The sequence below is a fragment of the Serinus canaria genome, chromosome 2 (assembly GCF_022539315.1).
Source record: "Serinus canaria isolate serCan28SL12 chromosome 2, serCan2020, whole genome shotgun sequence".
NCBI lineage: Eukaryota > Metazoa > Chordata > Aves > Passeriformes > Fringillidae > Serinus > Serinus canaria.
Window position 1 is genome coordinate 21355303 of NC_066315.1, and position 25346 is coordinate 21380648.

Genomic DNA, 25346 nt, shown 5'->3' on the forward strand with positions numbered 1-25346 from the left:
TAAAAAACTATTTTGTATTAAAACCAGTAGATTGGTGCATTTGCTGTTGCTTTGTGGTTGGTTGGTTCGTTTTGGATTTGAAATTCGCTTTATATAGTCCAGCAGCGGCAGGGGCCCGGCAGGAGGTCACGCGTGGCAGCGGGGCCGCGGGGGATCCCGCGACCCGCCACGTCCCAGCCGTGCGGAGAGCAGGTCACCGCGCCCGCCTTCCCCCTCGTCCCTCCCGCTGGCTGCGGTGGGAGGCGAGCGGGGCCGGCACGGCTGGGGAGGCCATTTTGCAGCCGTTCAGGGAGGGAGAGCGGGCGGCGGGCGCGGCCGGGCGGGACCCGCCCCCCCGCGGCAGGTGAGCGCGGCAGATGAGCGCGGCTGCGGCGGGCGCGGGGCCGGACGGCTGCCCCGTGGGACACGCGGCCGCCCCGGGCGGGCCGGGGGCAGCACCGGCGCCGCCGAGGAGCCCCGCGGCGGGGCAGGGCAGGGCGCGGGCGGCAGGGGGCGCTGCGCCGCCGGGAGCGGGCAGGGCAGGGGGAGCCGCCAAGGGTTAAGGGGCGGGCGGGGGAGCCCGGGCTGCTCCCGCAGGGAGTGCGGGGGCATAAACGGGAGCGGAATTAAAGAATAAACCCGAGCGGACAGGCAGCGGGGCCGCGGAGCTCTGTCGCCTCCCCTTCCTTCCCGCTCGCCTCCGCCGCCCGCCCGCCTGCCTGGGGGGACAGCGCGGGACGCGGAGCCGGGGCGCAGCGGCGGGACGACAATGCAGCAGGCGGAGAAAGCAGGAGGGGCAGCGCACGGCAACATGGAGGGAGGCGCGGAGCGGGCCAGCCCCTGATGCGGCTCTTTCTCCTCCTCCTCCGGGCAGCGGCTCCGGCGGCGATTCTCTCCCTGGCGGCGGCTGGCGGCGGCGGGTGGAAATGAGCAGGTCGGCGGCGCTTCTCCTCTGCCTGCTGGGCTGCAACGTGTGGAAGGCGGTGACCAAAACCTTAGGGGCGCCTGAGGCGGCTCAAGGTCGGTGCGGGATGGGCGGCGGGACTGGCCAGCTTTGTGCGGCGGTCTCCGGGGCGGCGGGGGCTGCTTTGTGCGGGGGCCCGGACCGAGGGTACGGTGGGGAAGCGGGGCGGTGATGTGAGACCTCTCCTGGCTTCCGCCGGCCGCCGCAGACCCCGCAGCCGGGAGAAGCGGAGGCAGCCCCGCGGCTGGGGAGCTTTTGTTACTGGCAGGGGCAGGGGCTGCGCTGGCCGCATTGTGCTGCCCCCTCCGTTCCTCCCTCCGTCCCTCGGCGCCGCCGGAGCTGTTGCATTGCGTTCTTTTTGCCCGGTTTCCCGTCTCCTCATCGTGCCCGCTGCAGGGCCCGACGCGGCGGCGAGAGGGGGGTGGGGGGCACCGCCGGCCGCAGGCCGTGCAGGGCAGCCAGGCTGGGGTTCGCCCCCTGGGCTGACGGCGCGGCTCGGCCGCGGCCCCGGGACGTTTCCGGGCCTCCGCCGGGCCTTTTGTTCGGCGCGGTGGCTCCTGCCGGCCGGGCGGGGTCTGTCACCGCTGCCCCTGGGCAGCCGGGCAGAGACGCTCCCCGGCCGGGCAGGGTCGTCCTCCGCCTTAGCCCAGGCGAGCGCAGAAGCCTCAGCGAGCCAGTGCCCGAGCGCCCGGGGGCACCTGGAGCAGCTCCTGATGCTCCTGTGCCGGGCTGCGGGTCCTGCCCTGGGCTGTGCAGGTCTGATCTTCACCTGTGCCGTGGTGTGGCAGCCCTTCGGCCGGCGAGGTGCACCTGCCCTCCAGCCTTCCCCCGTGTGCAATCTCGGCGAGGGGGGAAACACCGCCGTGCCCTCCTCGCCCTTGGCCTTGGGTTTGGTGGCAGCAGGGCAACCCCTCCGTCGGGCTCCAGCAGGCATCCTGTGGCACATCGCGCCTGCCGGGTCCACGGGTATGTCAGGATGCACAAAACTTGTGTACATAGGGGTACAAGACATGTTAGAAGGAAGTGCATCCTCGCCTATGGTCAGCGTTGGCCTTGTGATATGTATCGTCAAATGGCTAAATGTGTCATCTGGGACGAGTGATCATACACCGGCTGAGCCTTCATGGAAGTGGGCTAGCAGCATCTTTACTGCTGCACTGGGGTGGATGTGCACCATGTGAAAGGTGTGCTTATGTCCTCTTTCCTCAGAGCTTTCCTTATCTCACCCAGGTTGTAACAATCAGTAAGCAATGCTTGCTGCAAGAAATAAAACATTGAAAGTAACCTTTTCGGTTTCCTTCTTTCATGGTTGGATTTAGGTACCCTAATAGAATCTGGGTGAGCACGTGTTCACACACAGAGTAGTCAAAAGGCAAAGGTGTCTTGTAGGAAAACCTACCACGCCACGCCATCTGACATCAAATGCAATACCAATTTCTGCCTTTTTTAAAGGACAAAAAAAAAAAAAAAAAAGCTGTTCTGGAATAAGAACCACTAACTAAAACTCAAAGGCCACTAAACTTTGGATATACTGAATTTATTGATAAGTATGCCAGAAAACCAGAGCTGTGTGTGGCCCATCTAGCACTTCAGATACCAAGGTAATATCAAAATCTACTATAATTTTTGTATAATACGGAAAATCTACTTCATTGTAATCAAAGTGGTGAGGTATTGGCAGAATTAGTGCCTTTCAGCTGTCTGGCTGATCTTGTCTTCTATTGTCGGGCTCAATTCAGATGGCATGGAAAGCTTGTCTGTAGCTGCTACATCTACATCAAGACTGATGGCCGATTATTTGAGTAATAACAGCTATGTCAGTGAGTTGAGAATATCTTTATCAAAATAGAAATGTCTGATTTGGTCTTCCATGTAAGAACATTTGAGTTTTCATAATATCACTTTCCAAATCTTGAATAGAAGCCCAGTCTTTATTCTTTGGACATGTATGTTGGTACAAGGGGATATGTAGAGCTGATCTCATAGCAAAATGTATTCTACTTCCTAATAGCACCTCCTTACTGTGAATCCTTTTTTGAAAGTTTATGTGATGCCAGCTTGTAGCTTTGAATAACTTTGTGAGCATCAGGTGTGATGATTTTCTGGGGAAAAGAGTTTTGGTACTAGGTACATTCCCAGTTTGTGTACATACAGCACAGCAAGTGCTAAATGGTTGTAAAACCTAAACTAGCTGGTTTTCCCTCTTGCCATTTTAGTACCATGGTCACAGTAGTAGGTACAAGTAAAGAGCCATTGCTGAAGTTCAGGGATGTTTGCATGAGTGTCTTTTCCTCTGTGCCTGTGAATGGACTACTTAAAAACCAAGTGATTGAAATAAAGGGTAGAGGTTAGAAAGCCAGAGCATGCCATTAGGGAATAATTCCTTCAGCTGCAGTATTTTTTGTTGGACAGGTTACATGAGACTAGGGTGGAGAGCCCTCATCATGGTGGGACAGATCAAATGAGACTTGGTTAAGATGTTCCACGTCTGCGTTAACAATCCAAATAAATAGGTCTTGGACTTGGAGCTTTTTGAAGGTGGGATTTGTAGTCAGTGTTCTGATTAGGAAAGGATGAGGAGGGATGCTTTGCATCAAGCATTTCTTTCCTTTATTGGTCTCAGACATATGTTCAGACAGTCCCAGCTTCAAATTCTCCTCAGCCAGACTGATTACGTAATTTGTGAATATGGAAGTACTGGTTATTAAGCTCTGCACTTAGCACTGTATTTAGGAAATTGAATGACTTTTTAATGCAGATCTCTTGTGGCTTCTGAAGGTCACAGGGGTACCCTCTAAGTCTCAGTAAGGTACTTGCTTTGATAGGGTAAAATTCTCACAGATGAGTTTGCTTTTTTCCATATTGGTGCTTGGAACCCCAGCAGTGAGACTGTTAGATGTCCATGCAGGTACCCTTTAGAACCTTTATCTCTGTAACTTCTCACAAGTATGTAAAACCTGACAGGTATTTCAGATGAGGACTAAATTATGGTTTTGTGGGGTTTTGGTTTTGGTTGAATTTTTTAATTGTTCTAACAGGTATTCTAGAACTTCAGTTTCTTCTAGTGCTGAAATGAATGTGTACAAATATTAAAACAAACAAATAAGCCCCCAAACTAACCCTTAAGCTAAATTCCTATTGGTGCTGGTGATTTGTTTGGTGAATACACAAAATATATGGTACATGTTTTTTCACAGGAGTAGGTCTTGTGTGAAACCTAACAACAGACCTCTGGCAAATAGGAATTTAGGAGTTGTGTGAAGATGTAACATTAACCAGGGAGAATGTAAGCATAATCAGTGTAATTTGGAAAGGGATTAAATTTCTTTATCGCCTGTAAACTTTGCTTCTCAGTAGAAGATGAGGATCACTCATTTGTAGCTGCTAGGGAGGTCTTTTTAGAGAAATCATAGAATATTCTGTTTTAGTGCTGAAATCTGGCATTATATTTATCTACTGCAGTGTGTGTTGGTTTTAACTCGTTTTTCAGTTGGTCATCCTATTTTATTAGTTTTTCAAAATTAAGAAGTTATGAATAATAAAATAACATTTAAGTAATTAATAGCACCAAATTTAAATACTAGCCTACCAGTAGATGAATATACTCAGGATATCTCATCTTCACAATCCCGGGATCAGATTAGGTAGATAATTATTTTCCAGTATGACGGTGAATAAAAATTCAGATGTTGCTGCTTTGTCAGAATCTGCAGTGTTTTTTCCCTTTGTGTGCATAGAGGACAGGAGTGCTGCTGTTTGGAATTGCCTTCCTGCAAGCTGCCATTCCATTACTTCATGGAAGGTAACTTCACAGCCATTTCAGCTGGACATTCTGCAAAGTCTGCTTTTCTGGACAGCACAGTCACAGCTCTGAGAAGGCAGTCCAGTTCTGGGCTGAGGGGGTTTTTTGTTTGTTTATTTTTAAACTGGTTGTCCCATGCTTGCAGTTTTAACAGTGATGCTAAAGTTTAGATGATGCAGAAATAGTCTTTATAGTCTTTCTCTCTTTCCTCTTGCACTGCCATACTGTCTCTTCTCATTCAGCTGCAATTACTAATAACCATCAAATCCAAAGATTTATTTCATTGAGACCCAAATGGACTCCTCAGAGTAAAAGCTAAATTTCTCTAAAGCGGTAAAAAAGATGTTGCTTTATATTAGTGGAGGAGCCAATTGCTTACTCATTACTAGACAGCGTTGTAAAATGTTAATGAAGATGAGGTGATTGATTTTATCAAAATTATTTTATAATTTTATCAATTAGAAGATCCAGGTAAGCACTGGGTTTTGGTTGGGTTTTTTTCATGTTTATCTTGAACTACTAATGCCTGCAAATGCCTAGTAACTGATTTCCCTCAGTCAGATGAACAAGTTACCTAGGTGATCTGAGGATTTAAAACTGCAGTCTTTTTCTCCTGAGCATTTGTGTTCACTCTTTTGTCTTGTAATACCTTCCACTGAGTGATTCAAGGTACCTTTAATAATGCGTGTATGCACTTGTGAAGTGACAAATTCATATGCTGGCTTTCCCTGCTGGCCCACTTGTGTCTTTTTTGCCCGGTTGTGTCTTGAGATGGTGTTAATTGCCATGTGTTTCTCCCTCTCCTTATTTTTTGGTTTTTTTTAAACACCACAGTGATGCCTTTTCCTACTTGAGACTAAAACTGGGTTCATGAAGTTTTTACGGATGGCTGTGTCAACTTTTGGCTAAGTGAATGGTTTCAAGTAAAGGTTTCTGGTAACAATGAAATGCAATTTTACAGTTTTTAATTGTAGTGGTTAATAGAATCTTGGCTATATGTATTTGTGTGCTGGGGAGGAAGAAGAATTGTGAATTTAGATTTTTTTTTAAATATCAGAAATCTCCAGTGGTTTTGGTAAATGCAGACACAGAAACGTCATTCCACTTTCTGTTACTACAAACTTCAGATTAGTTTTTCACTCTTGTCTTCTGTGGGCAAAGCCAGGCTTGGCACAGGAAGAAAACCAAGAGGAAAATGCATGTCAAGAAGAGATGCAATGCTTTGGTCATGTCATTATAGGAATGTGCTGTACCTGGCAGGTCGGAGGTTGAGCTTAAGTGGCATTTCTTAACAGCCCTGCTTGAAATCTCACCAGTGAATAGCAGTGTAGTGGGGAGTGATGCTTCTATTCCACATCTCAAATGCCAGTATATTGGATCAGTACAGTTGTTGTGAACCTCAGGGAGTGTTCTCCTTCCAGTGAGCCAAAGGCAAACCAAGTAATCTCTCAGAAGTACATGCAACTTGAAATCGAAACAATGCACTTTATTTCTCTTGGCTTATACATTCATTACCTTGTGCAAGCTGCATTTTTTGTAAGATCAATTTTCCTTTGCTCCAGTATATATATATCTGTTCTGCCTTTAGATATGAAGAAAGGCAACTTCTGAGGGAACTGTGGTGTTGGTATTCTGCTTCTCCCACAGGTCCCAATGGTTTTACCATACACATGCCAGGCAGCAAAAAAAAGGGAGGCAAGAAGTCTGTGTAAATGGTTATATTTACTAGAAAAAAAATCAATGTAATGGTACTAATATACTACATGTTAGTAATGTACACTAAAACATTTTGTTTAAGGAAGTGTCATATAGAACTGAGTGCTGTTTTTTCCCTTTAGAAATTCCAGAAACGTTATTCTGAAGGCTGGTTTACATTAAGCTTTCAGTTAATGCAATATCTGGCTTGCTGTGCATGGGTAATAAGCATTATACACGTGCTTTTTACAAATACCATTTTTAGTTTTATTAGAAACTGGAAAATATATATGTATTTTTTATACAGAGCCATAAGAATGTGAACATACTGTAATTTTTTGTTCCTTTTTCTAAATGCCTTGAATCTTCCATTTTAAAATAGTAAGACAGAATCACAGTTGACATCATGGCATGTCTGAGCTCTTGAAAGGAGTATTTTTAAGTATGTTCCAGCATAGAGCAGCATTTTCATTTCTGTAAAATGCTGATGTTCTGATTCAGATATACCCATGCCACTCTTGCTGACTTGAAGAGCAACAGGTCCTGAGGCAAAACTGAAGGAGAAATTAATTTATGTACAGTACAGTCTCTAAATTGGACTCCCTATTACTTAGGAATCATCACTAGCTACTTGGGGGATTGGGTATATTTAAACAGAGTTGCAGTGGGTATAAAAATATGTTTTGAGTACAAGCAGTTTATGCAGGCAGGGCACAAAAGTCCCTGGTAATCCAACACCAAAGCTATCTTTTAATTGTTCCTACTTTTACTTTTTGCAGTTCTTTGAGCTGTCACTGCCTGTGCCATTCAGTGGCAGCATCCTAGGCAGTGAATTTCTGTCTTTGATCGTTATCTGTACTCCTTATTGGCAGGTAAAGCCTCCCTGTTGCTGTGAGTGGGCACTGCACCATGGCAAACTGCTGCTGTGTGGGTGCTTTTCAGATGGAGAGGCAAGAGCACACAGCAGTGTAGAGGGCACCACACAGGCCTTGCTAGAGTTGGAGTCACTTGTAAGGGCCACTCTCAGCTCTCTGCCCTTAGGGCTTTGAGGAGACACAGTGGCAGCTGAAGTTAGCAGAGAGGAAATGGAGCACGGAGCGGAAGCCAAGGGGAAGGAAGTAGCAGCATCCTTTCAGCTTGGGGACAACAAAGAAGCTGAATCCAATGTGGTGCATAATGCTTCCAGTTAGTTGTAGCTCGCTGCAGGACTGCTGAGAGCTGCCCTACTATGTGGTGGGTGTAATGCAATAATAGTGTTTAGCAGTAAAGGGGAGCTCACCATGACAGTCCATGAATGCTGAGATAAATAGGCGGTAGAAGCAGATAAAGTACTCCTGCTTTGTTGAAGAAAACAGAGCACTTCTTCCTGCACTGATGAACAGAAGTGATAGTGGTATTGGGTTCTTCCTCTTGTTTCATCCCACCTTTGTGATTGTCATTATTGAAACATGGTGTCTTTCATCCTTTATAAGCAAAGGCATATACACAGCAAGTATTTCTCAGGTGATTTTGTGAGACTTGCTGAGAAAACAGCACCAAATTAAGGTAAAAGCTGCATTTGTACTGCTTCTGCAAGGAAATTATTGTATCAGCAGTTTCATCTGGCCCTCTTGCTCTTCACCATACAGTGAAAAGTTGTGAAAGGTTAAGACCCAAATAGCTTATATCTCAGTCTGTACATATCAAGTACTCCTCATGTGAGGGATGTGCAGTTTGCATTCAGGGTGGGAGGCATCTAGTCTGACTTGGGTGTCTGCAGTCTTCAAGTGTCTGCATTGTAGTGAGTCGCCCACGGTCCTTTTACAAACAAGAAGATCTAATCTCAGCTAATGGAGCCAAGTATCATTTCTGTCACCTGGAGTAAGCACATTTGGGTTGATGAATATCCACTGTGTGAATCTTCACTGATGAGCATGGCAGCCTACACAACACTATTTGAATTCCCATTTAGTCAGATGAATCCTCCCTCACTGTTGTCTCCCTCTGTGTTGCCCTCTGGCTTGGCCTGGAGCTATTGAATATATACAGTGTAATAAACTATGTGAAGGAACACAGTCTTGGGTTACCTGTCTGGGTTATGTGCTTTTCAAGACTCAAACAAGAGTTATTGTCTATTTACAATTCTAAACCATTTGTCTTTGTAGCATTATGCTTATGAACCTAAGTGTTTTACTCCCAAGAGTAAATAAACAAAAAGAAAAGTTTAGAAACAAGTAAGGAGGCTTGTAGAGTTGTTTGGACTTGCCTATATGTTTTTGCCATGTTTTTAATTAGCTTTGTATTCCCAGGGGTTGATTTATTCTGAATTAAATTGCATCGTTACTCTCATCTTAGTTTTCTCACACTGGCATTTGTGTAGCAATGTGGTAAACCAGATCAAGGAAGTTACCCAACTGAAAACTCCTGTATGCAGCAGCTCAGTCTTCACCTGGATCATTTCACTGAGTGGATTCATCAGAAATTACACAAATGCTCTTGCTGGTGCAGTGGAAAGGGCTGGGAGGAGCTGGTAAAGGAAAACAAGGACTTCATGGTAGCAGTGCCACTTGATGCAGGATTACATTTTTTTGTAAAACTAAAGCATTAAATGTAAGACACAGCATTTAGAAACATAACTGTTTTAAAAGTTACTACTTAAAGGAAACTGCTTTTATCTGGAAATATGATACTAACCCATTGCTCAAAGTAAAAGCATAAAGAATTTTTTGAAAAACCAATTTGCTTACAGTGGGAAAAAACTTGCATTATACAGTTAATACCGGCAGACCTGGACCTGGATGCTGGCAGATGATTTGAGGCGCTTTCAATTGAAACTGTCTCTTGTCAGAACAAGTTTTTGTCCTTGCCCAGGATTTCCAGTTTGTACCTTGCATGGAAGTTTAAACAGACTTCCATCCACAGTTTCAGCTCAAGTGTCCTGTGACATGCCAGTTGTAGGGCAACAGGTGAATTAGTACTTGAGTCATCTTTTCTCTGGGTGTTCTAAATGGCTTGAGAGGAAATGATATATTTTAGTTCATTTGAATGCTAAAGAAAGGTGGGGGCAGTACTGGCACTTACCATAGTCTTCTGGTAGAGTAAGTTTTGCCAGCACAAGATTTGACATGATTCGTGCATGGTGCCTGATAGTGTCTGGTCACTCCTCTCTGATGTCTGCCAGCCAGAGTGATTCCCACCTTCCTTCAGCTGATTGCTTTCCTTAGCTACTGCACTTTTGCATTGGTGTCTCCAAGACTAGTGTCTGCTGAGAGATAAGTACTTTAACTCTTCATCCTACCCTTCCTCCTTCTGACCCTGTGTTGGCCCTCTCGTATCTTGAAAGGCTTGGTTTGTTTTTGCTGATGACGGGCAAGAAAGTGTGCTAGGGAGTGTCCATGGCCTTTTCTTGTTTCTGTTTGAATTGGGCAAGCATTGCTAGGATAAATAAATGTATCCAGGAGCTCTGGAGACAGGACTGATGGTCTGCAGGGGGTGAGGTGGACAAGGGCAGGAACACACCGCAGGGCAGCAGGGGATGAACTTGGCCGGGCTGTGTTTGAAGAATGGGAGCCAGCAGCTCAAGATGGGAGCTTCCTTTACTTCTCTCTGCATTGTGGTCCCAACAAGTTTTGAAACCTGCTGAGTCGTATGCTGACCTAGACCAATATTACAGCACTTAAAAAGGCTACATGGGATAATAACATTGACAGACACAGTGAAGCACAACAATCTACTTGCTCTTTTGTCTTTATTGCTATTACCTAGAATATTCTTGCAGTATTCACATCTTATTTCAGCATTTGAAGTCCTGGCAAATACCTTAAGCTTGGGCCAGTCTCTAGGTTCATGATCGATGATTTACAGGACCCAGGAATACATGTTTGAAAGGAGAGCTGTATTTTCACTGTTTTGTGGTGAAACTGTGTGTGGGGACTACTACATTTTCCCTACTGTAAAAATCTTAATTTGAAGACATTAATTTTCTTCAAAAGTTTACTGTCCTACAAGAACAAAGGAATTTTTATTTCATTCTTTAGTATACTGCTAGTTAAAACTTTTTAGAGGGAACTGTGGCATTAAACTTAGTCTGTGTAAATATTGTTGTACATGAAAATTAAATATACAGTTTCTTCAAGCAGCCTGGAGCAGTAGGAGCTAGAACTTAAAATGGGATGAATTTCAAGTTTGCTTATTGCTGTAAGCTATAACTGGAGTGGGCTTTAGAATATCAAATTAGTGAAAGTACTTTAAAAATCAATTGTTGAAGGAAGAGACTCTGCCATACTAAAATTGTTGTTGAAAACCATTAGTTTTTCCAGACATTTGATAAGGCCATCCTCCTTAGGGTCAGATATGAATACTTACGTGGTCTATGAAGCTTTACCTCAGCAAAAACTACTTGCCATTCTTTAGCTATGTTCAGACTCTTAATGAAGATGTTGTTTTAATTAGTAATTTTACCTGTATGTAATCTCTCAGTGAATCTTGGAGGGGTTGTTTCATTTGTTTGAGGTTTTTTTAAAGTATGGTTTACTATTGCTGCATAAAGAGCTGAGTGAGCCCTCTCAGCAGATGTTGTCATTAGAAAGGGTGTCAGATTAGTGTCATGTCTCAAGAATTTCTGTGCACAGAAAAATAGCCTTGAGTTTTGAGGGGTGAGGGGCTAGGCAAACAGAGTAGAGGAGTTTTTGTGGTGGACTCCTAGAAAAGTAATGGTTGTTCCCATGTGCAAGTTAATGCATGCTTTAAAGTGTATTTTAAAGTGGTGAAAAAAATTTTTTAAAAATGCATATAAGCTCTCAAGATGCAACTCATTAGTAAGACCTGTAGGTTCCTTTAGAATGGTAGAGAATGTTTGCTTACCATAGATGATTACACATAAACAAAGATGCTTTTTAATATCTAATGCATTTGAGGGTCAAGTCCTGCATCAGTTAGCTGCTCAGGGTAATCAAATGTCATCTTCTCTTACCCCTAGCCTGATTGCATGGGGGGAAATATTAAAGCTTAAGTTCTTCTGGCCAAGCTCTCTCATGTACTCTGTGTGCCTGTGGTGATGTTAGCATTTCCAAGAAGGAATATATTGAATGGGAGGAAAAATGAATGCACGGCACTGTTTCCTTACCATGACACAGGGCAGAAAATCCCATGGCCTCGCTGTAACTTCCTGCCATTCTGGCTGATGCTGTACAGGTGAACAGCTAGTAAGAATATTCTCAAAACAGTCCATCCTGACAGAGCCTTGGTGCATCATGGGGCTGGCTATAAACAAGTGGTATCTGACATTATTGGGTTGCAGATCATTGCTTGCTTTCTGGTGTGTCTTTTTGGAGATAGTAAAATGCAGCCTTCCTTACTCCAAATGTTGAAATTCAGAAGAGTTTTTAACAGCCCAAAGGCTTGGAAGGCGATGGGTATGTTTGCCAAAAAGAACAGCACTTTCTCTTGCTGAGTTTAATCTTTTAAGTTATTATTACTGCTTCTTGAGTGTATAATAAAAGTAATAAAGTTCAAATTAATAAAAGTGTGTATCCTTCTGGGAAAAGAAAGGCTTATTGCTTGTTCTCTAGTCACAGGATGAGGAAGGTATGTCTCTTGTGCATAAAATAAGGTCAAGAGTAAAGAGAAACTGCAGTGACCATGACAATACACTGTCTAGGTCAGGGCTGGGGAGTAAATCAAGCCCACACAAGAGTTCATTCTTTATTCATGCCATTTTTACTTCAGTGGTTAGGGAACTTTTAATGAATTAAGTGATACTTGGTAATGAAGCTTCTGCTTGAACCCTTCTGAAATTATGTTCAGATTTATTCCTCCTCTTCTTGCAGTTCCGTGCTTTTCTTTGCCACACTTGCATGAGTGTAAAGGGTAAAGCCAGAAAGTTGCCTGGCAGTGGGCAGCGCTGTGGTGTGTCAGCAGTCTGGGCTTGTCTTCAGCCTTCTGGGAAGGCAGAGCACCCCCACCTGTTATACTGTTGTTTAATGCTGAGGGGTTTTTTTTATGTACACAGCAACTTGCCCCAAAATGAATGGGAAGCTTTTGTTCTGAATATATGTATGTAAAGAAGCTAAGGTTTTTAAAAAGGGGGCAAAAATAGAAAGCATAAAGGTGATACAAGGCATGAAAGTTCCTATATAGGAAATGAAGTTTGAATGGATTCCAGCTACGATTGCTAAGATCCTGCTTCCTTTTTTTCTTGCACTTTGCTTCACCTTCCCTTTCCTTCTGAGCTGAGCTTAATTTTTAACTTTATTTCATTTTGACAGAAGATAACCTGCATTTTAAAACATAGTCTTGTAAACAAATGTGTATTTCAAACATACTTGCAAAACTTGACATTGCAGATAACATCATAATCTCATTTCATGCTCTGAAGCAGCAGGAGGATAAAACACCTAAAATTCAAGGTGCTTTTAAAAAGTCAATACTTGTCTGTAGTTACAACACAGAAAATACCATAGGAAGCAATTATTTTAATTCAGAGAGTGAGACAACACTGAAAAATGTTGATTTCAGGAATTTTGCTGATAACCAATTGCATTTTTCAATCTTCTCCATGCTCACAGTATAATATTAAGTTTAATATTTTCGCTACTTTACACCCAAACTGATGACCTGTGATTTTTGTGAAGTATCTCTGAATTCAGAAGACCTCACAGGTGGACCTCACCTGAGGGCGAAATAAAAAACTATGGTTTTTTTACCACCTTAAAAAGAATAGAGGAAGAAGAAAAGAACTTAATTGTAAGTCCCTTGATCCCTTTCCTTGTCATGAATTATTCACATATTAGTTTTGTTTGCGGGGTTTTTAAGCCTTATAAAGAGTAAAACAAATATGAGCATAATATTAGTATTGCTGTAATATCTAGTTATCTTTTACCTTTGTTTGTCTCAGTTTGTATTGTTTACCAGGTTTCTGAGACAAAAATTTTAGTCTAGGATTAGGTTTTTTTGAGTGACTCTTGAAAAACTCTCCATTTGTTTGTTGGAATCCTATCTTCTTACTTCTGTTGAGAAACTGGGCTGGCTGCAGTTGGTTGGAGTCCTCGGCATTCATGCACACATGTGCAGATGTGCACATATGCTTGTCTTGTAAGGCCATATGGTATGAATCAAAGCTTACCTCACAGTAGTAAAACTGTAATGCATTTTCCACCATTTTCAGTTATGTGTTCAGGGCATGATACTCTGTACTTTGAACAATTTACAGAGATTGTCCTTTGTGAATGGTCATTATTCTGTGAAATTAATGTTTTCTCCAGGATACTTAGCTTCAATTTTGTCTTTGGATTGCTGTGGATATTTCAATAACACCAGAAGTTGTGTCATCTTTTTTGCTCACTTGCTTTGTTCAAAGCAGTTTTGGCTGGCAAATGCTTACAACTGTGTTTGTTCCTTCTTGTTCATGGCAGGTAGATTTGCAGCAGCAAACCCTTGCTAGCAGATAGAAAGCTAATTGAGAACAGCTAGCAGATAGATAGAACTAATTGAGTGGATGAGTATGTGTACTCCCCTGTTTGGGATTTTTAAACAATCTGAGACCTAGAGTTAAATGTTTCTGGCTCCTGGTTGGTTTTTTTTTCCCTGCAGTTTTCATGGTATCTCATACTATTATTGGGAGTTCTTAGAAATTTCCAACTTTATCAGAAAAACTGTATTTTAGTATTAGGCCTTTATATTTTTTTATGTAAAACTATAGCACTTAGAATTTTTTCTCTCATTCTAGTAGCTCAAAACAATTCTGCCTTTAGCTTGTGATAGTGCCTTTGATACTATTAAAAATTATCCTTTCTAGACACACAAATGCACTTAGCATTAAAATGGAGAACTGACCTACTGTTTATATTATATGTTACATATTTTATCAGTAGGGTGGTTAAGATACCCTAAATATTGGCCAGATGCTGAATCAAATGTCTTACGCTGTAAATGACATTACTGAAAATCAGTACTCATAGATTTTTGTCTTTGGTAGTCCTAGTAGGTCCTTGGGTTCTAACTGTTCCTATACACTTGTTTGTAACTAGTATGACTAAATGATATGCTGTCATTTTTCTCTATCAGGAATATAAAACAACAACAAAAAATTATACATGTTTAGGTAACATGATGTGTCTTGTGCATTGATTTTTTTTTTTTTAATGGTCTGTAAGCACTCCAAGCCATCCCTTTAGAATATGTCTGGTAGCTGAATCTTCTGCCACACTTGTAATTTTTGACAGCAGGACTTCAATTGCCAGCAGTTCTGGTGTAGATATTCACCTTGGGGAGTGGCCAGTAATGTCTTCACATAGTCATGATGACCTTGAATTTCAGAGGAGATGAACATGTGTCATCCTCAGTGTGCTGCTGTGTTGTCTTAGAGCAAGCAGCATGCTCAGGCCAAAGTATGGAGAAGATTAATAGTTCATCAGGGAGTTTTGCTAAGAGTTGCTAGGTTATTTCCTGATTCTTATTTTCTGGAGGCTGTCCAGACACATCCTTGTGTCGATTCTGGAGACATTTTATGCATTGTCAGGTTCACTTGAACTTGCCTCTGACCTGTGTTTCCAGCAGGAAACTGTTGCTGTGTGTTGCAGAAATTCTCTTACCTGGATGTTTACTCAAAGAATCGTAGAAGCATTTAGAAAAGACCTTTAAGATCACATAGTACAACAGTCCATCACTAAACCATGTCCCTAAATGTCACATCTACATCTCATAAAGGACTTGGTTATGTTCCTTCTAATAACTCTAAGTCCCTGGCAATTTGGCAGTGTTTCAATTTGTTGTTGCAGTTGCTTGAAATACAACTGCAATTTAGCTTCTGAAGGACTCTAATCCATGTGTCTGGCTCCTTTCCCAGATTCTTAATCCCCATCAGAAGAGATTGAGAAGGATTTGGTTGCTCAGTACTTTCTGATGCTCATTGTGAGAGATGCTCAGTGTGTAGGTGGAATGAGGCATTTTGTTGACCTTCAGTACCACAGAGGGATGTGCAGAGATGAGGTTGTAGTGAGTGCTGTGTTTCTTTGTTGTTCTTACTTGGGGGAAGCTTGGTTATCTTGACAGCCATGGCAATATCTGATGGCAACCATCTGCTGTTGAGTTGGCCAGTCCTTAGTGTTCTTGATGTGTTGCATCCAGACTTAGGTGGTCTGTTGTGGTGGCTTTCTGTCAACTGAGGATCCTAAACTGCAGCTTCTTCAGTGTGGGCTGGTATGGCTGAATGGACAGGCTGTGCTCCTGTCCTTCACCCTCATCCACACCCCACTGCTGCTGCTTTTTGGGAACAGCTTCCAAATTGTATGGATCTGTGCAATAAATAAAATAAAAGGATGATTCTTATGAACATTTTGTGAACTCATTGGGGAAAGTGAAGAAACATTCTTCTTACTGGCTCCTGTTCAGTGGAATGGTGGCTGCTGTGCAGTTGTTTTTGCCTTGCTTCATGAGCTTGGAACAGATGTCTCATTGTTTCGCTCTCAGTACTTGGAGATGCTGGGCTTTCCCTGCTTACCACTGTTGTAACTTCTTGCTTGGCTATTAGATATCTTAGATAGCAGTCGTGCATGAGGGCCCCAGCTTGTGACTGGCATTCTGCTGGCCTGTAATCTGTCAAGGTGTTGTGGCTTCTAATGTTTTCCATTGCCAGGGAGCTAAATACTGGAAGTTCTGCTTTGTGACCCCTTTTAACGCTCTAAGCTGTGCCACAGAGAAAAGCAAGTAAGGTCGAACAGGAAACAAGTTCATCTGAAAATGCAAATAGTTGAAAGAGGTAAAGACAATAGAAAACATGAAAGGTACTTACTGGTGTCTTACTGGCTTTGGCTGCTTGTTCTAAGCTGGTAAGTGAAGAAGGTGTCCCCTTTTATTTGCCAAAGGCTGGCATGCTCAGGAGTGCTTCAGAGGCGCTGTCCTGCAGTGCTGAGTTTGAGCTGGAGGGTAGTTTACTGTTTACTAGTTCCTGTTGACAGCTTGGACTCAATGGAAGTGGGTACTAATAGAGGAAGTAAACTTAGTGCAAGGTTATGAAATGATGGGGTAGCATTTTAACCATCTTTAAGTGCTAACTTCTTTATTCGGTTCTCACTGGATCTCTGTTTGAGAGAGGGTTTGTATTGCCCAGACACAGGGACTTGATGTAGTGACGAGATGTTTGTAAGATGGAATTGCTTTTCTCAGTAGAGGTGGAAAAGATGAGCTAATGGGGAAAAAGGCATTTCTTTGAAGAATTATAAACATAAGCATTTATTTTTCTTCCTTGTGTTTATTTTTCTTACTTATTCTAGGTATTCTGGTCAAACACAGTATCTGATTGCTGTGTGGCACTTTCCCAGCAGGTCTTGCAATGCAGACTTAGTATCTGAGCACAAGTCTCTGTGGCTGGGTTTTAGTGCCAAATTTGGTCTTTATTTTCTGAGCAACTTTAACAAGAAACCAGTGTGTTGTGTGCTTGAATACTGCCTCAAACTGCTGCTTTTTAATAACAGTACTCAAGGTTTTATGCTCTTGTTTGTGCTTTTCAGCAAGTAGTCATTGGCTCTGTCCTTGTCCCTTGTCCATACATATCTTCTCCCTCTAAGAGTCATACTGCTCTCTTCAGCATTACCCGTCACTTCTATATAGGTCATGTCTGATTCTACATATTCTCTTAATTTTGATTTCTCTGTCTGTCTGGTCTCAGCCAGCTCCTGGCTACACTATAATTTATTACAAGTGACAGATTTGGAGGAGGAGGTCCTCTGCTGTATCATATCTCTGACTATTGTACTTACAGCAGATGATGGTGCTGTGACATTCCTCTGCTTGGGTGTTTTTAAAAAAAGTTCCAATGTGGAGGAACTGACATGCTCTGCAAATTGTAAAACCCAAAGGAGTTTAAAATAACAGCTGCCAAACAACTTTAACTCCTTAGTTTCTTTTTTTGTTTATATTATGAATAAGGAATAAAGTTAGGGAGTTTTTTTAAATGAAAAAAAAATTTCCTTATTGTCAACTGTTAAGAATCAGATGATGACTTTTTATTGTGTGAATCTTTAAAGAATTAAAACATGATAGCAAGGATGTTAATCTACTAAATGTCTTCTGGTCATGCTTTAAACCCAGCTTGAACAGACATGGATGTTTTTAATAGAAAGACAGATATTTAATTCCAAGAAATATACAGGTCTTATGCCAGAATAAATGCAATTTGTGATTTCTGGTTAATTTTTATTATTACTATTTTAGAATTGTTTCCTTGGGGGCCATTTGCAGACTTTGGAACACTTAATAACTTTTGCTAATAGTCTCGAGATTTTGTGTGTTACATAAACTTCAGATTTCCATGCTAGTCATCTGTGTTTATTTGACTTTCTGAGAGAAATTATAGGCACCAGCAATAGCCTGTATTTGATTCTTGGATTACTGATTTTTTTATTTTTCACCTTTTTCCCCCACTGCTTTGATCTCATAAGTCTTGTCTGCTTTGCTTTCACCCTGGAGCAGGATAATTGTTACCTGCTGAACCTAGGAAGCAAATACTTGTGAGCTGAAAGTAAAGGGAAGCTCTCTCATTTCTCCTTTCTGGAGTGCAGAATGACTGCATGTTGTTTTCAGAGTGAGTAGCTTGGTCTGCATGGTTGCAGTTGGTGTTTGTATGTAGAACAGAAGTGGGGGCTAGGTGAAATTCCTTAGTTTTATATTGTGGATCACACCAAGTGGCCCTTCTGCCCTGCCATCTATGGATGTAATGCTGCAGAAATTACAGGTGCTAAGATGTGCCCACAACTCGCTCTGTAGGGAAAGATAACCAAGTGCAGCAATATGTTAACTTCTGTGTTTGATTAAAAATGTCTGGAGTGCAGTTCTGAATATGAATCATGAACCCTATGAAAGTGTAGGAGTATGGTACTGGAACAGACTGGATTTTCATCTCTTTAGCAAGTACCTTGTAAGCATTTTTTGAATCTCACTGACCTCATCTTAAAGCTGAGTTCTGCTTGACTTCACCATTATGAGTCAGAGGATATTTCCAAGCATTTCACTGTTATTAGTAATATTGTGCAAATTTTTCAATACTTTTTATCTGCGAGAGCAACTAAAATATTAAAGTCCATGAAATATGGTGTTTTGCTGGCCCTTTTTGCCATGTGCATAGACAAGGTTGTAACCCAACAACTTGATCCATCTAGTTGAGTTCAGTGAAAGTTGCAGTTGCACAAATGCCCAGTCAAAATAAAAAAAAAGAAAAAGAGGTAAAATTAAAATTTACAAACTAAAGATTGGGTACTTGGGGTCATTACCAACAGAGATGATGAAAACACTTAGTACAGAACCACAAGTGTTCAGAAAATAAAGAAATTAATTTTTACTAAGGTGGTAAGGTAATTAGAACCTGATAATCCCTCATATTTTCCTTCTCTAGTATTATCCAAATAAATGTAGCATGCACTTGGTCCTGCTTCTTAGAACATTAGTATTTTAGACCACCTTGGAAAATTGAAAAAGAGAGAAGCTTGCAGGCATGAAGATTTTATCCATTTCTCTGACAAAAGTTGGTTTTTCAATTTGTACATACCTCAGTACAATTGCTCTGACTTTAATTTATTTAAGTTAATATTGAGATAATCGAAGGAAGGAAATAAGGAAGATAGTCAAAGGAAGGAAATAAGGAAATATCCATCAAATTGGGGAAAGGCATTGAAATAGTGTGGAGATAGAATCACATAATGGTTGAGTTTGGAAGGTACCTCTAGTCCAATCTTCCTGCTTAGCCAGAGCCATCTAGAGCTGGTGGCCAAGGACTATTTCCAGACAGCTTTTGAGTATCTCCATGGATGGAGACTCCACAACCTCCCTGGGCAGCCCATGTCAGTGCTCAGTCACCCTAACAGTGAAAAAGTATTTCTTGATGTTCAGAGGGAACCTCCTTTATTTCATTTGGTCCCCACTGCCTCTGTTCTGTCACTGAGCACCCATGAAAGTGCCTGACTCCATCATCTTTCCAGTGAAATAGGAAGTGAGGAAAAACTTTGACACAAGCATGATTATGCCACATTTAAGGCTGTTTTTTCCAAGTTGCTCTTGGCTGGAAGGTGCTTCCACTGTTGAGACCAGAAAGAGTGAAAAGACTTCTGTGTTTGAGAGAATTGTCAGACTTTTACTAATTATTTTTTCAGGAAGAAGGATACCTGTCTGGGAAATCAAGCCTTGCATGTTTCCTCAAAACTATTTCCATACCACAGCCAAGAAGTACACAGTATGGCAGGTTATTTTGAGTGGAGTTGTATTGCTTTCATAGCATTTGTTGTTGAAATACAAACAGCTATGATTCCAGTGAATTGCCAGAAATTTTGGATGTTTACCTTTGCCTGTGGCCTCAGGAACACTGATTTCACACTTCCATCTGTCTATTCAGTGCTCTGGCTGTGTAGAATTTAATATATACTGAGTTGTGGAAGTGTCCTGCTTGTATGATTTTAGTGCCATATCTGTTGGCATCTATATTTTATTTGATAAGCAGTTTTATAACATATTCCTTGTACTATTTCCTCCTTACATTTAAAATATCACCATATTTTCCTTTCAGATCTAGCATAGTCAGCTTTGGATGTTGGAACAGTTACTGCAAGATCCCCATTCCACAGGTGGGATAGCTCCAGTTGGTTTTCACCAAAACCATTGAGCATGGAGTCACTGTTGGTGCATGGAGTCACTGCCTGGCTGCACAGACAGAGATGAGATGTGCTCAACTAACACTCTCCAGCTGGAGGAGTAGTAATATGCAGATGAGGGATGGTGCTGGACGGCTTGAGCATGAGCATCTTCATCTGCTGCTGCTGTTTGTGGTTACACTGTTTCATGCACCTTTGGTATCTGTGGTGAGCAGCCCTTCTGGCAGTATTTGATCCCAAGCAAAAAGCAGTTTTACTCTTTTGCTTAATCAAAGGCCAGTGTTATTTACCTATACAGAAAAGATTGTCATAACTAGCCTGACCTCACAGCTTGGTGAAGCCATGTGGGACTGGTTTTATTGTCTTCCCATCAGTTTGTGCCACCTGGCACAGCTCCATTACATTCAATTTTTTTCCTCTTTTCCCAGAAAGGAGGAAATAGATGCTTCAGGCCCTGAATACTCATCTAAACATCACTGTGTGATGATTAGAGATAATAAATAAATTATTAAATGTTATGGTTTATTTGTATCATGTTCATTCCTACCTAGCTTTTGAACTACACATGAACTTGCTCAACTATGCTTTTTTTTTTCCTTGTGGCATAATTAACTCTGTTTTTGTCTAGTACAGATTGCTGAGCACTTGTTTGAATTTCAGCTTTCTGTGCCCTAACACTTCATCCTGGTACTTGTAAAACTCTCAAGGAAGGGAAAGGAAAAAAAAAGAGGGCATAGGGAAGACTTGGGGAAGATTTCTTGATGTTTCTTACTCAAGCTGGTTGGTTGAAGGCTGGACTCTGCCATCCCCAGGTTAATCCATATGACCTCCTGCCCTGCCTTGCTTGAATTACATTGTTGGGATTTGTTGTTTGTGTTTCTTGACAGTTTGTTTTGTTAGGGAAATTGTAATTTTATACTACTTTTGCTCTTTATTTGTAAGAGGTGGGAAATGGCTGTTGCTAAGAACATTCAGGACTGTTTTACTTGTTTTCTACAAAGCTGAGATTTTGATGGATAGACTGTTGCAAAAGCTATTTTGGATCTTTTTTCTCCAACATTGCACGTAAGCTCCTGGGAATATTGGATGAGATAATAGTGTTGTTCCTCTTCAGATTACGTCCCCAAACCTGTAGTAACAAAGCTGGTAGTAGTGTTTTGTAAGGATCTTGCTTTACATTTGGCATTGTTAAAGTATTTCTGTGTGACCAAGCACAATAGCCCGTGAACAGATGCTGAATATTTATATTAGTAGGTCTTCCTTCACCTTTCTAATAATAAGAGTTATAAAGCTTTAATTTTTAGAAGAGTCTTTACAAAATGAAACAACTATATTACAGTATAAATTTATCTATTAGGGACCAATAACATTAATTTCTAAGTTGGAGGCTTACCAGCTCTTAGTTACAGAGGAAGAAACAGATACAAGAGTGTTGGTCAGTCACAGGTTATTTTATAAGACACCAAATAAACGTAAGCAGTGATTCTCTCTGCAGATATAGAAAGGACCTCTTTTAAGGAAGGAATAGCACTTGACAGTTTGGCCTTGAGGAAAGTATGCAGGTAAAAGAAGTAGCCATTGAGGAGTGGGGTTCTGGCAGGCAGCCAGTTGTGTGGGTGGGGAAGATAAGTAATTACCTTTTTTAAGACAGAACTTGAAAATCTTGACTTTTTATAATGCATGTTTCTTCTCATAACAGAGGCCTGGATTTGACTACCCACAAGATTTCTTTATGTTCTTTATTCTAATGTAAAACACTCCTACTAAGAACAAGTGAGAAGAATAGAAGCACAAAAAAGGTAATAGTACAGTGAAGGTCCAGCGAAAATATTTTCCTTTGTTTTTAGTTTTTGCTTTTCAGTGGAATGCAACAAAAACCCCTGTTCTAAAAATGGCCTGAGGTGACTCAGTATTTAAATTATAAACTAAAGTCCTAAACACAAGGAGTGGAAAAAGTGACTCTCTAATTTCTTGAGATTTACAGTTTCCTTTGTACTTACGTTGCAGTTAGGAATTGTATGTTAGTATTCCTTGAGAATTTTTATACAGATTATTATTTTCAAAGTATTTTTTTCCATTCTTGCTGCAAAAGAACTTGAAAGAAATTACAGTTTTATTCTCAGTGCACATGGAAAGTAATTAATATTTTAGATGAGGAATTGAAAGGCAAAACATGTAACTGCATTTCAGGGCTGATGTGAATGACTGTTGAATATGGAAGAATTTGCTTTCTTGTTTGTGGCGGATTTGTTTGTTTTTAAACACTAATACAAAACCACCACTGGATAGCAAGAGTAACTGAAGGCCAAAGGAAACTTCTAAATGTAACTCCTAATTTTGGGAAGAGTTTAATGTCTCTGAAGTGCCTACTCTAGGATCACACAAAGATGTGACTACTGCACACCTTGTCTTTTGAGTCGATGGAGTGAAATGTATCTAATGGTCCCTGTGTTCTCCAGCAAATCTGCTTGCAAAACATTCATCTGTGTGTGGCCATTTTAGTGTAAAAGACTTGGGTGATAAAGCAGCATAAGTGGAAGCTTTAAAAAGACTATCCAAGTATTCTTACCACTTGGATAAGAACAGAGAGATGCTCTTCCTTTAGAGAGCTGATTGATTCTTATTTGGCTATAGTGTAATGTTTTGACCAACAGCTGAAACAATTCAGAATTTTAGAAACATTAGAACTTCTTTCTGTGCAAAATGTATAAAGTTTTAATGAATCTCAGCTCATTTAGTATACAAATCAAATTGCTGTAGAGAGGACGTGGTCTGACTTGTTTCAAGAAGCTTGTAAAGCTGCCAGAATATGGTAATTTTTTCTTTGCCTTTCATAGTGCCAAAAACAGGACCTTGGCACAGCTATCAACTTGGGTACATCATATTGCTGAGTTTCAGAGGAGAGAAGCAGAAGCCTCTAGATTTTGTCTGTGCGAAATCATGATCTTGGAAATAGCTAATTGCAGTCTTTATGTTCAGTATGATGTACATTGTCCTGGGAAATTTAATTCCCTCTGCATGCTCGTTTGCCTTTACTTCACAACCATATTTAAAATGTAATATATTATTTTACCTCAGTTTTTCTGCCTGCTTCTTAGTGGGAATTGTACATTAGCATTTTGTGAGAATGTTTTGAGTTGTGGAATACCCTTCTTCACAAAGTCCCACACACAGCTAAGTCTGTCAAAGTTTACTGCAAATAACAGTTTAGCTATTTTCAATAATATTTAATGTTTTAACTTTTTTTAATCAAAGAATGTTCTGTTTATACATTTGGCTTTGTTGTTGTTAGTTATTAGGCTGTTAGTTGAAAACCCATTAAAGTGAAGGGGCAATAAAAGTTAATGCCAGGCACAGGTTCTTTATCTGCAGTGTGGCTTTGTCTTGTGCCTTGCTTGCTGCTCCAGTGTGGTACATATAATACCACTGTGGCTTAACTGGCAAGCTGATCTTTTTCTGGCTACTTTTCTCAAGTATTTTCCTAGATTTTTCTTTTGTCAGGATAGAGGGAAGGAGGTGGCACAGGGGAATGCATTTGGGACTTTTTTTCTGGTTTCATTTTCCCCTCTCTTTATCCTTTACTTAAGAATATTATTGGACCTCAACAGACCATACAGTGCCAACCCATGGCTGTTGTGTCTGTCTACAAGATATGTAGATGCTAAACCTAGTTCAGTCTGAACTGAGCAATTTTTTGCTTGAAAAACACCCCCCAGTAACATGGATATGGGAATTGTTTCCTGATTATCTAAATAAGTCCCTTGTGGGAAGTTCCTTGGTAACCATGGAACATCTTAAAGTCTGTACGTTGTGAGCAACTATTCTCACCTGACAAAATGTAAAACTACTTAAGAAAAATTAATATACTGGTACTTCTGCAAATGTGAAAATTGGAGTACAATTCCACTGGTTTTGTTCCCAGCCACTCATCTGCCTTTACCAGCATTTGGCTGCACTAGGACTATTACAGCCTGTCAATGATGCCCACCATCACGTGTCAGTGACTTGGTTTGGGTTAAAAGAAGAAATTATCCTTCTCTTCTTAATCAAGTTTTTTAGCTTAAGTCTGTTAACCACCATATATATATATATATATATATATATATATATATATATATATATATATATATTAGAGTGTCTCTTCTTGCACACATTGGAAAATTTTCATCTCCATTAGTTCTTTTGAAATTACTTTATCAAATATAAGTGCTTGACAGACAGAGCCCCATCTGTCATTTTACCATTATCTGTTGTATTCTAAATTTGCTCTCAGTTGTAGTGCTTGTGAGAATACTTTGACATTGTTCTTGCCTGAAGAGTTATAACCTTGAACAGTGAATTAACTCTTGGACAAATGCATGGTGTATTACTTTATTTTATCTAAGACGATACACTTTGCCCTTTACACTAGCCTTTATTCTTTTACTTCCATATATGTATGTTATGTAACTTTTTTTTTTCTAATTAGACTGACTTTGTCACTTTCTTGCCAGTCCACAGTATCGACCCAATGCCGATGGCAAATACCATGTTAGATACAGTATTGGCCTGATCTGGTGTGGCAAATCTGATTTTCATTCTTTTATTTTTTTAATACAACTGTTAGTTTAAAGTCTGATTAACTTAATCCAAACCACAGTAAAATATTGCTAATTTATAATAATTTTGTATTTTGAGGCTGAATGTAGATTAAGCTGTGTTTAAAAGTGTAAAGGGTGTATGGCCTTTGGGAATGTCAATATAATGGTTTAATCAAGTGAATAGGTTTAATTATTTCAGTAGTCACACTAGTAAATTGCAGAACCCAGCAAAAGATAATGCAGTTTATAGGATCACTGGTTTGAGTTCAGCTTGTGTACATCATTCAGGAGACTCTGATCTGTAAAGTAACATTTTCAGCTGCCATTAAAAAACCCACCCAAACTGCCTGAAGGCACATTTTAGTGGTTCAGCCTCATTTCCTAGCGTTGATACTTGGTTTTAGTCAAAGCACTGACTGAGTTCTGTCACAGAGGATCTATCAGGTGCCCTGTACCTACCCTCTGGCTCTGGATAAATTTGTGTGGCAAAAACCCATCTCAAACACACAAACAGAAATCAATGGGTTAGTCAATTCTCTGCCTCGCTTGTTGTCCGTTAAAGGACACTGTACCCTGTGTTGAAGCAGGGGAATAATTGTGTTTGGTTTTTTGAAGACAATACAGTTCCATTTTTCAAAAAGTTGATTCAGTAGTGGAGTTGGTTGACTTTTAATATTTTGGATCATTTTTGTTGATATCTTAACAAATAC

The 25346-nt window shown here is 41.1% G+C and overlaps 1 protein-coding gene across 3 annotated transcripts in view; it reads left to right on the forward strand.

Moving 5' to 3' along the window:
- The first annotated feature begins 582 nt into the window (after positions 1–582).
- FAM171A1 (family with sequence similarity 171 member A1) overlaps positions 583–25346 on the forward strand; it is an 87621-nt gene continuing 62857 nt past the window's right edge. For 2 of the 3 annotated variants that reach the window (XM_030233925.2, XM_050971538.1), the window contains exon 1: positions 584–999. In XM_030233925.2, the coding sequence (XP_030089785.2) occupies positions 906–999 (94 nt within the window). In that variant the 5' untranslated portion in view covers positions 584–905. Of the gene's footprint in view, positions 1000–25346 lie in introns of all 3 variants that reach the window. The other variant, XM_030233961.2, reaches the window with a different exon arrangement.